This window comes from Silurus aristotelis, assembly GCF_946808225.1.
Source record: "Silurus aristotelis genome assembly, chromosome: 26".
NCBI lineage: Eukaryota > Metazoa > Chordata > Actinopteri > Siluriformes > Siluridae > Silurus > Silurus aristotelis.
Genome location: NC_139599.1, coordinates 8771593 through 8785818, shown reverse-complemented (window position 1 = coordinate 8785818; position 14226 = coordinate 8771593). Strand labels below are relative to the sequence as shown.

Sequence of the window (14226 nt, the reverse complement as noted above, 5' to 3'; positions counted from 1 at the left end):
TTGCAAATTGGTCCTCCAGCTGTTCCTTATATGTACATTTAACTTTTCCGGCCTCTTTTTGCTACCTGTCCCAACTTTTTTGGAATGTGTAGCTCTCATGAAATCCAAAATGAGCCAATATTTGGCAGGACATATTAAAATGTCTCACTTTCAACATTTTATATGTTATCTATATTCTATTGTGAATAAAATATGTTTATGAAATTTGTAAATTATTGCATTCCTTGTTTATTCACAATTTGTACAGTGTCCCAACTTTTTTGGAATCGGGTTTGTATTTTTATTTCCCGTTACACACACACACACACACACACACACACACACACACACACATATACTGTGTGTGTGTATATATATATATATATATATATATATATATATACACTTGCAAAATAGCAGGGTGTTCAAATACTTATTTTTCTCACTGTGTATATATATATATATATATATATATATATATATATATATATATATATATATATATACACAGTGTTCAAATACTTATTTTTCTCACTGTGTATATATATATATATATATATATATATATATATATATATATATATATATATATATATATATATATATATATATATATACACACACAGTGAGGAAAATAAGTATTTGAACACCCTGCTATTTTGCAAGTTCTCCCACTTAGAAATCATGGAGGGGTCTGAAATTGTCATCGTAGGTGCATGTCCACTGTGAGAGACATAATCTAAAATAAAAAAATCCAGAAATCACAAAATATGATTTTTAAACTATTTATTTGTATGATACAGCTGCAAATAAGTATTTGAACACCTGTCTATCAGCTAGAATTCTGACCCTCAAAGACCTGTTAGTCTGCCTTTAAAATGTCCACCTCCACTACATTTATTATCCTAAATTAGATGGACCTGTTTGAGGTCTTTAGCTGCATAAAGACACCTGTCCACCCCATACAATCAGTAAGAATCCAACTACTAACATGGCCAAGACCAAAGAGCTGTCCAAAGACACTAGAGACAAAATTGTACACCTCCACAAGGCTGGAAAGGGCCAGGGGGAAATTGCCAAGCAGCTTGGTGAAAAAAGGTCCACTGTTGGAGCAATCATTAGAAAATGGAAGAAGCTAAACATGACTGTCAATCTCCCTCAGACTGGGGCTCCATGCAAGATCTCACCTCGTGGGGTCTCAATAATCCTAAGGAAGGTGAGAAATCAGCCCAGAACTGGTTTTCTGGATTTTTTTTTTTAGATTATGTCTCTCACAGTGGTCATGAACCTACGATGACAATTTCAGACCCCTCCTTGATTTCTAAGTGGGAGAACTTGCAAAATAGCAGGTTGTTCAAATACTTATTTTCCTCACTGTATATATATATATATATATATATATATATATATATATATATATATATATATATATATATATATAAAATATATATAAATATATATAAATATATATTAAATCATGTTTTATTTTTAAAACCTGTGTGCCAGCAAGTAACAGGGATCAACAAGGGACTAAATATAACATTAAACATAATGTAACAAAACTGCAACATTAAACATTTTCACATTTTCAAAGTAATATTGTGATACAATTGCATGGCATAGTAATTATTTGCACTTTCTCCTGATCTGGAACTTGAAACACTGCAAGTCATCGTCCCAAACTGGAGTCAAAAATGTTGGAAGATTGTTGGAACACTGTACTTTTACTTAAGTGACAGAGGTGTGTACTTTTGCTTGTACTTTCCATCTCTGCTTCTATACAGGAAAGAGCCTAAATAATTTAATTCCTCTGCATTTACTTGCATGCATTTAGCAGATCTACACCCAACAGCAGGGATGCCTAAGATAAGCACAAGACTGACCTCTCAAATTACTCTCTAGGAGTATATCAATGTTAAATAGTCCTATTAGAAAATTCTACATTAGCATCTATGTGACACCAGTTTCACATATTATCACAAATTTATATAATTATATAATTATATATATATATATATATATATATATATATATATATATATATATATAAATTTGCCACTTTATGTCAGGAATCCCACACGGTTATGTCAGGAATCCCCCTGCCACGCCCCCTTCCGAAGCACCCTGCTTCTTCTCCTCGTCGCAGTCGCAGTCATGCTGATCACACACACCTGACTCTCATTCACTCACTCATCCCATCTCCTATTTAAGCCCCTCACCTCCACACCCCTCGCGGTCCGTTATTGTTTGTGCATGATCATATGTGTTGGTTCATGGCGGTCTGTGTAATCGCGTATACGTATCCCGCTACGTACCCTTCTTTTTAGACTCCGCATTTTCTCAACGGCACCCCGATCCTGCTGTTTTCCATGTTCACGCTGTCTGCACCACGGTTATCCGTTGCTGCCCAGTGCTGCCTTTTCCTTGGATCCGTGGATTCTCTACACGAACTGTCTCTGCTTTCACAGAACTTTGTGGACCGCGCTCCCGGAGCGCACCACTGGATATTACTGCTTCGCTACAAGTATTGGTGGATTATCTCCTGAGTATTCCCAATAAACTTTGTTTGCTTTTACTTCGGCTTCCGCCTCCTCATCCGCATTACAGGTTATCTCGATCCGCATGACCAATCAATCAAATCGCGGCAACGCTGTTGTGTAAAAAAACCTCCAAAAACACGTGCATGCACATTCTCATTTAATAACGCACATCATGTACATAAAGAAATTTCATATTGGCGCCATATTGGTTTTTGTTTATCTCGATCATCGGTTATCTCAACGCTTTTTGGCGTCCCCTAGGCCGGGAACATAACCAGGTTCCACAATATATATAAATATATATAGTGGGGAAAACGTGACAAATATGTTACGTTATATATGTTCTCACAGGCAAGAGAATGAAACTGTTCATGTTTGGTACTGGTGAGGAAAACAAGATTATATATACAAGAAACAAGAAAGAATAATAAAAAAAAGCAGCAAAGTCAAGCTCAGAAACACAGTAAATGCTAATGCTAAAATGAATTTATATGCGAGATCAATGCTTCCCTTAGGCCTTAGGCTAGTGCTCATTCATCAACAAACTGTGTGTTACTGTGAGACACTGGTGCAGAACATGCATGCAAAAACAATGAACTGGCAAAGTAAACTGGAATTCAAATAATAAAAGGGCAGACCAATGGTGGAGTATTACAGAGGGAGTCAGTCACATAACCCTGTACCCATATTAACAAAGCATGAGTGGAGGAATTTCTTCATGTACGGTTAAGAAAAAACTAATCAATGCCAACAATTATTCATATTTTAAATTTTGCATTGAGGCTAAAAATAAAGTAGATGGTAAAGCATCAACATACAGACAAACTTTTGTAAATGGCCTCAAGTCTGTTCTAAAGCAGTGCTTATGTTCTTGTAGCCTTTTAGCTAGTGTCATTTGTGTTTATATGCACTTAATAGTGCAACATTAGAGAAATGAGTAAATTAGCAAAGGTTATGTCCAATGACCAAGTATGCCCTTGCCTTAACATTAAGTTAAAAAAATCATTAGTTGTATAAATAATCATATAACTGGCAGACGAGGTGGTGCCATGGAAAGAGAGCAGAACGGCTATTATAACTGCTGGATAAGCAAACATCTCTACCTTAATACAATTTTAAATGATACTTAAAAAAAAATATTTCCTTATTAAATCATGTATAATAATGCGTGTTCTAGACAACTCATCAACTATTTTTTTTTTCAAAGCAGTGGCAGGCTGTGTATTTCAAACGAAGACTTCAGTGGTGTTCTACCTGAATCAATCCACCATTATTATGTTATGTATGTATTATTAATCCAATACCATTATTATGATGCCATGGCTATATAAATCAATATTATAAAGAAATGCAGTGTAACAGAGTACAGGTATTTTATACAGTAATAATGAATGCCATTACTAAAGCAAGAAACCCATTGAAACAAGAAACACAATTCAACATGTCTTCTTTAGCTGCAGCTATAGCTGGCCACCCATATACACCATCTCTAGCAAGATCCTCAATATTAACCTCATAAAACAACCCTGGGATTTTCCATGCATTTTTGTTCATTTTTTTTTGCACTGTGGTTTTCCTGGGGATTTGAAATTAAGGCAAATTGTGTGTTTTTGTGCAAAATCTATAGGAAATAAAACAGTTCATAAACCTAACCACAGCACTGGGAAAACACTGTTTAATGTAGCCTTAAATAAAAAGCTTCTGTCTCTGGTTACACAAAAATATATTTTGGAGCTTTTAACACCATACAGTATATTTTTAGTTGGTTTTGCCAACTCAGAATCTAATTGGTTAAAGTCACAGCTTTAAGGAACATGGACTTTATGTGATAGGTGACGCACTGCTAAAATTTGGAAGCCTCATGTCATAGATTTTAACCCTGGCAACGTAGGGTCAATGCATCATTTATCCATATGTGTGCATGCATTTTTGAAGTGTTTCACTGCATTTAATCTGAGATGAATCAAAGATTTTAAAATATATATAAAATGTTTCTATTATACTAAATTCTCATAACTTAAATTAGGGTATAGACCTAAGAATAATGTGCAATACATGTGACATCTTTTAAACCTTATGAAAAATTATTATAAAGGAATGTCAAGAGGCAAATTATGGTCAACTGACTGACACTTAATCCATGTTCTTATATTGTATTACATGAATTTTGTCTTCCACTTATCAGACATGAAAATAAACTGTTAAAAATTATTTTCTTCCCGTGGGCTCACCACCTGCAGGAGGGACCGTAAGGGAAGGTGCTGTGAGGATTGGGCAGCAGTCGAAGAAGGGGGCCTGCTTAGACTGCTGCCCCCGCGACCCGACTTACGGATAAGCGGGAGAAAATGAATGAATGAATGAAATTATTTTTAAAAGCTGTCCCAATGTACATAATTTCATCATATACTGTATCCCATGCAGTCTACGTCTCTAAAACCAGCAAAACATTGCTAACCTTTACAAACAGGCAAGTCATCATAGGGCAGGAACACCACTAATTTTAATTCTGAAGCATCCAAACTCTCTCTCTCTCTCTCTCTCTCTCTCTCTCTCTGTCTGTCTTTCTTAGCACTGACGATGTGATCTGGGCAGAAGCAAGCTGCAATTTCACACATCAGCGAAGTAGCATCATCTTACCTGTGGGATGAGGCTTCACATGTGACATGGTGAAAGATGATGTGCTGCTGATGGCAGAGCGGACAAAATGGAAATGACTGCGTAGGGCTGTGGAGAGAGGGAGAAAGAGCGAGCGAGCGAGAGAGAGAGAGAGAGAGAGAGAGAGAGAGGGGAAGGGAAGGAGATGTAGTCTGAGAAATTTAGATGCGAGACCCTGCCTCAAAACAACCACAGCAGGCACCAAGTGTTGCCTCTGGATGGCACTACCTTATCTAATATGAATTAAATTGGAGATATAATTAAGGTGTATTAACACAAAGCATAGAACATAATAACACAATAGGATAATATATGCATGCATCAAAAAAACTCATCCGATTTATAGGAGCAGAACTAATATACATAAAAGCAACAAATAATCAAAGCAATGAGGCTGCAGTCACTGAGGAGCCCTAGAACACATTTGTACACGTTTTATTAGATAAGCCTAAAGCAACAAACAGCGTTGGGAGACTGAAAGACAAATTAACAAATAACATATCACAAAATTAGGCTTACCTTTCATGGTTGTTTGTAAGTTTACCCAAAGTTATGAACAATGAATGTGCACAGAAAGAAAACAACCTATGTAGGTCAGAGACTTTTGCTTTCCACTGCAGTTGGGAGGCCAATCATTGGTCAGCTTATGTAAACATGCTTGTAACTGGGCCACTTCCTGGTTGAAAAATGACCCCTGCCCTCCAGTGCTTTGTTGTTGTTACTGTGTTGGTAACGTATTTAGGTTAAATCACAGAGCAATTAGTTGTATCAAAAGTATTTTTAGAATTAATTATCCTAAGTTGAGACTAAAATACCATTTTGACTGTGCTGAACACGCACGTCATGATTTTGCCAAGTCCGTGCCGCCCTGAGACCAATATTTGTTTATGCGTTTACTATTTACATCACTATGTGCGACCCAATTACTATCACCATTTTGCAGAGTCCGCCAAAATACAAAATAAACAACGTTCTGGACCTGCACCGCACCAGTGGCAAAATCAGGATGTGCCACCCATGGGCGTAAATCCGGGGGGGCGGAGGGGACATGCATTTAGAAACAGTAGAGATCCCCCTCCATTTCCTCACAGTGGTTTGACCCACTGCCTGCTATCCCAATTCATCTCACCTACTCTGCACACACGAGTCAGGTGTGTGGCTGCGGCTCAATTAATTTTGAACTCCATTAACTTAGGGTATTTTATTCACTTAAAATAAAGCGATTCTCTTTAATGTAGTTGATGCAGACTCATTCATAAATTAGTTGCGGCAAAAATGCTGATTACCGATGTAATTTTCCATGAATCTGCTATTTTAGGGATTGAAATATTGCTTATCTAGTGAACGTTAGCTTGTTTACAATAGCTTGTTGCATAGTGCACTGCAGCTAAGGCGACGACTTGGCATAATGTTAACTTAACATTAACGGCTACAATTAGCATATTGTCTTTCTGTGCATTTACTAAATGAGCACTGGGCTACGTCCGAACTGATCCCACTGTATTTTTTTGTAAAAATATTTTTTTATTCTGTTCTTAAGTGTCTTAATTAATAAAAAAAAAAAAAAAACCTTTTTTTAATTCCTTGTTTTTATTGTTGTGATAATTTTTTTATGATAGTTTTACTTTCTTTATGTGAAGCACTTTGAATTACCATTGTGTATGAAATGTGCTACAGTATAAATAAATTTGCCTTGCAGTGTCATAGACTAGATAAAATGACGGAGAAAAGGAAAATGGACATAAGATCATTTTTCAGTGCACCTAAACCATATCTTTATAAGTACAATTTGACTGTATTATTTGTGTCCCCTTCAAAAAATGCTCATTAGAAATTTTATATTTATTGTCCCCCCTACTGTTAAATGATATTTACGCCCTTGGTGCCACCAGCAAAAAGTAAGACCGTGCCTTAATGTTTCTTAAGGTATCATTTTCAAGTATATTAATGATAGCTTCATATTTCTTTTTAGATTTGTGGGGATTTCACAGCAGAAATTGTAATATTAGTTTGAATCGCCAAGTTAACCGCGTTAGCCTTTCACTGATGTAAGTTACTGTTAACTGTCTAGCGCCAGTTATAACAGTCTAATAACGATTGTTGATAGCTGTCAAAGGGATGCGATTAAATAGTTGCATTTAAAGACGAACAAAATGGGGAACAAAGCAGTGCTAGTTTGAGCACCGCATGGATCATTCAGCTCTGACCACCATCAGATAGAATTTGAGACCCTACTGCGATCAGCTGTGAGATCCAGGTAGAACCGATTGAATCAGATCATTTATTCTGTTACATATGAACATGATGACCTCAAGTCATCACTGATTTATTTTTACATATGAATATGTTGACCTCAAGTCATCACTGATTTATTTGCTTACATATGAATATGTTGACCACCAGTCATGATGACTTGAGGTCGTCATATTCATGTCTAACAGAATAAATCAGTGATGACCTCAAGTCAGAGTTATTCTGTTACATGATCTTGTCCTCAGATATATATTACACCAAAGTTTTATGATGTCCTTTGTTGTTGTTACTATTTTAGAATATGCTGTCCCTAATCTGCACAGCTGTCTGCAGTATTTGTCATGTAATGAGGTGGAAGGATGTGGTAGCACCTATTCACAGAAATGAATGAAAATCTTGTATAATATTACTTCTTCAAAAATAAAATAAATCACATTTATAGGCAGTATAATATCAAACACAGTATCATAATGAGGCCATGCTGTACCTACATCAAAATCTGATTTTTGAGTGCTGTTCAAATGTAATTAGTAAGGGATCTGTTCTTTTAAATGTGTTCATTTTAACAAAATGGTAATGTAATTAATGAATGAGAAAAAGTTCTGCTTTCTAAATACATTCAGTCATGTATATTATGTGCTTACAGCTGTCATTTTTATAATGTTATATTTTATTATCTATTAAACTAATTTTATATAATGAATGTCAGTAATCTGGAAGACTTAAATGTTGTCCAACTCTTGTGCAGTACATTGTAACATCTTGGAATCCAGAATTCCAGATGGATAAGAGGAGATTTATCAGTTAACAAACTCTGTTACTTCTGTATTTAAAGGGCACCAAGAAACCAAGAGCACACAATGGAGGGTTTGATTTTTATTTCCACGTATACCTTGCTGATGGTTGGGGGGGACAGGCTGCTTCCACATAAGCTACATGAGAAATAACTTATTTCACACCATGTTGTAATAAACATATCTTTGCAATGCAACATGGTTGCCAAATGTGTAATTTTTTTCATTATTATTCATCTACATAGATCAGGCATTAAGGTGTCTACAAAACAAGTGCCCAACATTCACATTAAGAAGTGTGGGCCCATATGACATTCAAGTGAACAGTTTGAACACCTTAATGAAGGACAACCGGGTTTCTGATGAGGTAAATGGTTATCTTTATAATGAACCATGGAAATTCTTACGCTTATTTTCTGTGACTTATTTCCTGTGTACTTATCCTACCACCAAAACAAGCCACTATGGCCTACATCTAGAACAGTTCTTAAACTGCTTTTGTCCCTTTGTCTTTTCGACATGCAACTAATTTCAAAAATATGTCCAGACTGCAAAATTATAATTATTAATAATAATAAAAGTGTTACATTTGGTTTTTTTAAATGTGGTGTCAAAACTTTACAGTTTCAGTGTTTGTGTAAGTACTGCACTTTGCCTTAGTAGGATAGTAAATATGACATTATTTATTATACTGTTTCATTTGAACTTTCTATTGAACAAAAATGGTTCAGTAGAAAATGACTGAATGAATGAATGAATGAATGAATAAATGAATGAATGAATGAATTGAAAGCATAAAAACCACTGTCTGGCAAGAAAAAAAAAAGTTTGCAAATGTGTTCAGGAATTTCATTTGTTCATCGCTCAAGTTACTTAAGTTAAAATAAAGTAGGTATCTGTTGAAAATGAAAAAAAATTAAATGCAATAAAATAAAATAATGCACAGACACTTATCTACATTTTTGTAAAGTATACCTTGGTAATTTAAAACAAATGAAAGTCAACATCTCAGCAATTAAGGGTTTTTTTGTTTGTTTTTGTGCCTTCTTTTGGCCCTCCCTTGAGATGTCAGTCACAACAATGGCCCCCAGACAATTAAATTTTGAGACCCCTGTTCTACAATTTAGCCTTCAAACATGTTCTGGATGTTTTCCCAAATATTTTTACAACATTTATTTGCTGACCAGGTTTCAACAACATTAAAGAAAATGAAAAATAGCTGTTGATAAATTATTCACAACAACATTTCATAACGTAACATTTCATTTATTTTTATTTTGTAATGTCACATTTGTCCTTGAAACATTCAGGTCATGAATTCCATATGTGATATCCTTAGTAAGGTAAGTGTAATTTTATCAGCAATATCTTGAAGTGTACACATAAAATATGATGTTGATGATAATAATAAAAAGAAAATAATGTAATATTTAGTGCAGTCACGCATACTTACAGTATTTCTTCAACTATTGAAACAATATTTTGTTGATCTACTCTAAACCAGGTGCGCCCACGTGTTGTGCACATCAATTGTCAGGCGCTTACAAAAATACTGGATGGCTCTAAAAGGGCAAAGAGCATCTACTTTCTTAAGGTATGTCAGTGATTTTTTTAGGTACTATATTAATGAATAGCTCCTCAACATCAGCGAGCTTAATAAAAGCATTTTGATTGTCATATGCTTGTGTTTTTTTCTGTTGTTTCTTTGAATCTACAGAATAATGTTTTGGAAAGGGCATAAGAGGTGTTTGGTGTGTATCTGGAGAATGGTAATCACTGGACCTTTTTTGTGAGTCAAACCTTTTTAAGGATAAAACATGTTCGTATGCAGATTCTATTTTATTCTTGCATAAAACCTTTACATATTACCCTCTTAAGGATCGCTCATTTGAATCAATATGTAAAGTGCAACATAATTTATTTAAGCCCAACACATTTCTAAACTTTCAAGGTAAAATGCAAAAAAAGAAGAAAGATTATTACACGGTTAAATGATAAATAAAATATTTGACATTATTATAAGCTGTGTCACACATGAATCCTATTTTTTTCTTAAATGTTCCTGGAAATAAAAGGTACGCAGTTTAGCCCAACACTTCAAACTTCAAGGCCAGGGTCTTTAAACTTGGTCTAGGAGTGCCACTGTTCTGCAGAGTTTTGCTCCAAGCAGCTCACACCTGCTTAAAAATGTTTACCTAGCGAGACCTTAATTGTCAGGATCCCATGTGTTCAGTTGAGGTTGTTGAATGGTATTAAATATAAAATAATAAAAATAAAGTCCAAAGTCTGCAACACCAGAGCTCCAAAAATATCAAAAGTTTATTGTTATTAAAAAGTCATAGCTTCATAGCTATTTGATGTGACGTTTCAAGCACACAGGCTATTCTTCAGACACATTTAACACAGTGTTCCATGTGTTTGAAGAAGAGCCTGTGTGCTTGAAACGTCACATCAAATATGAAGCAGAGTATTTTTTTCATATTTTTGGAGCTCTGGTGTTGCAGACTTTGGACTTTATTTTTCATTATATATTTTTGGTCAGGCACCCAATTTAGATGGATGTGCGCATTTTTTGCAATTTTTTTTATATTGAATGGTATTGCAATAATTGTCTTATGGTTATTATAACTTCAGATATTTCTGTTATAGCATTGCAATGTTGACAGAAGGTGCATCACCTATTTTAACTTACTCGGAGAGATGGAGTGGCAATGCCAACCAATTGCTCAACACTGGTGGTAAGTGTTAATTGATTTGTTTACAATTGTGATATCAGTGGTCTAACAGGATAGAGGTCTACTTAAAGTGTTAATTTATGTATAATTGTAGTACCTGCTAGTAGAACTCTATTACATAATGTAGTATTTATCCATCTGACCCAATTTCTAACCAAATACGTCCCATTCACAATTCACACTGTATACAGTTCCACTGCTGCACAATTAGTTCCTGTGACAAGCACAAGTACTTCTCACTGTAGCTTAAGCTACATCTTTGTTATTAGGACACAAATACTGTTTATAGAGTAATAATCTGACATGGATATGAGTAAACAATGACAAAATGTTTATTTTGAAATGAATTGTTTGAGTTGGATGCTAGTGCCAATTATGCATTTGTTTATTACAGTGCATTTTCAACCTCAAGGGGAGTTAAAGGAGAGTGGGACCTTAAAACCACAAAACACAGTTTGCAAACCGATTCGGTGTCATGTGGTGTCCACACACTTGCAGTAAGTTACCAAGCATAGATCATTGTGTGCATGTGCTTTACCTACTGAATTTTAACTTATCATACATAATCTTTCCTTAAGCATGGTTATGTTAAAGTGCCAACACTTGTCAGATTTTGTATTTAGTGACATATCTATTGCTGTATCATGCTTGTATTATTTTAAAACTTTTGTCTTCCATTAAGTTTGCCTGAATGTATAAAGGCTGGTGGCTTCATTACCTCGTTCCAGTGCCCTGTAATACAACAAGAGAGAATCCGCCTGGCCTCACTTTTGTTTCAATCCATAGGTATGTGCCTAATTGAATGAAATGTTTTAAATGAATATCATTATCTATAAAAGTTTCGAAATTTGGACCCTTGGCATCAAAAGTGTTGTTGAAGGATACTGACTGGATAATCAGATCCCCTGTTGTTATACAGAAAAGTGAAGTAACAGGCCACTGTTGAAAATAAATAAAATACTATAAACCTAAGTGCAAGGTGCACTATGAAGTGTTTTCCAGAGCTTTTTCCACTGGCTGAAAAGGATTACATTATATTACAAACCTGTCAGTGTTTTTCATTCATTAAATTGAATCAATCCATAAAACCAGAAACTGGGAAATTGGTGCAAAATTAAAAAATTTCCCTTAATTATGCAAAAGAAAATATAAAGAAATACATTTTTAAATGTGTATTTACAAATCGAACCAAAAAATGTGGAATTTGTGCCAAAAATGTTTTAGGAAAAAATAAAGTAAGTGCGGTTATATGCATATGAATACATGCACAAAATGCATATACAGATCATACACCAACAGGCAGAATTACACACACACACTCACACTCACTGTAAGAAATTACTGTGATTTTGTGTCACACTTTTATCATGTGGATGAATGTGGTACAAAACAGATAATATCATAGTTTATATATTATAGTATGAGATGCTCTATTTAATAGTTTAAAAATTCTATTTATTTTTCGTAAATTAGTTTTATACTTTAAAATTTACAGGGTTTTTTTGCAGATATGTTTACACAACCACAGCTGCCATATTTTTTGGTAAAAACTACAAACTGTTTTTACAGTGTATTTTTTGTGTTATTACTTTAAGAACTGCAGTTAATTTATAGGTCATATAGGTAAACCTTGACACAGACCTATACCCAAGTATGTGTAGTTAGTGTACTGAGAATCTGTAATGTTTTTCATGGATTATACTGTAAACTATTTATGATTTATTAAATATGACATTAAATAAATATAACTAAAGGCAGCAACTAAAACAGTGACCCACCTAAAAATAATCAATGGTTATAACACCCGAAAAAATGCATGGCTATGCACACTTCTTTAGAGGGTCATTATTATAGATTCAATTATTTTTTTGTGTTGTGGACCAGATCTGTCCACCTGATTTTTTTTTAATACTTATTTATTCATGAAACTCTGGTAGCAAGCTTGTAACAACATGCAGTTTTATAATGTTTTAAAATGTTATTAATGAAACTTATTATAAAATGTTAACCCACATACAGTGTGTGTATATATATACTGTATGTCAGGAATATGGACTGTTTTGTTGTGTTTTGTCCTGTGTCAGCCCCTGTAGTTGCCCCGCCCCTAGTTACCCTTGATTGTTCTCCAGCTGTTCCCCCTTACCTTGTGTATTATAAACCCATGTGTTTGTGTGCTTCCTTGTCAGGTCATCAAATGTCATCTGTACGTCATTCTGCTGTGTTCACAAAGACGTTTGCGTGTTCCTGTTTCCCAGGTTGTGGATTTACTAACAAATTGGACTATTATCCCTATGTTTTGCATCTGTGTCTTTCTCTCCAGCTGAAGCGTGACAATATGAGGGTTAACATTTTATATTAACTTTCATTAATAACATTTCAAAACATTATAAAACTGTGTTGTTACAAGCTTGTTACCAAACCTTCATGAATGTATAAATGTCACACTACAAGAAAGTATTGTACTGTAAAAGAAATGAAATAGCAACACACCGTTGAACAGGATTTTAGCTCATAAACTGACATAAACTGCATGATGTCTGCTCTTGAATTTGCCTTTTCAGGCCCACTCACACCAGATTCAGATCTTGACAGCCAACGAGTTACTGCCTGTGTGTGAAAAATTGTGGAGAAATGTAAAGTCATTTATTTAAATTGGTGAGAACTTCTTTTGGCACATTTGTCTATAATTAATGTGATCAATTGATGAAAATTTTCTTTAGTTAAGGGGTACTGAGACCAAAAAATAAATAAAAAATCAAGTATGTTATTGCTATAGCCCAGGAAAATTGAGCAAAAAAATGTATTCCTCCATTATGTTGCAATGCAAAAGGAATTCTATACACTGATTCATAAGCCACTGAAGGAACAACTTAAGAATAACTGCAGTTACTGCTAAAATGCTATTTGTGATATAAATTTAAACTCATTTTGATTGAACAATAATAGTTATATTTAAGTTTTATCAAAAAAGCCAAAAATCTAAGTCATTCTATCTTAACTTAGTACTTACTCGTGTTACACCAATGTTTACATTGTACAGATATCAACATCTACCAAGTACCAAGTTGGTCTGAATATTCTAAAGCATTTTGGGATATAGCCTTGCGTACATTTTGGCTTGCTCTGCTTTAAATTGGTTTGCATTTTATTCAAGAAGTGTTGGGTTTACCAAAGAGCTTTTGATATCTTTTAATCAGCATGATTTGAAGAAATCAATGGAGCCCCACAACTGTTAGGTTACATTCTTCAAAATAACTTTCTCTTTCTTCA

General features: G+C 34.5%; 1 protein-coding gene across 2 annotated transcripts in view; it reads right to left on the bottom strand.

The window, feature by feature from the left end:
• Positions 1 to 6059, bottom strand: part of LOC310720810 (carotenoid-cleaving dioxygenase, mitochondrial-like) — a 29622-nt gene extending 23563 nt beyond the window's left edge. Inside the window, exons 1-3 of one of the 2 annotated variants that reach the window (XM_083531904.1) lie at positions 5990 to 6045; positions 5694 to 5895; positions 5157 to 5243 (exon numbers count right to left, since the gene is read on the bottom strand). In XM_083531904.1, coding sequence (XP_083388030.1) covers positions 5157 to 5243; positions 5694 to 5700 — 94 coding nt within the window. In that variant the 5' untranslated portion in view covers positions 5701 to 5895; positions 5990 to 6045. Of the gene's footprint in view, positions 1 to 5156; positions 5244 to 5693 lie in introns of both variants that reach the window. The other variant, XM_083531903.1, reaches the window with a different exon arrangement.
• Between the last annotated feature and the right edge of the window lie 8167 nt (positions 6060 to 14226).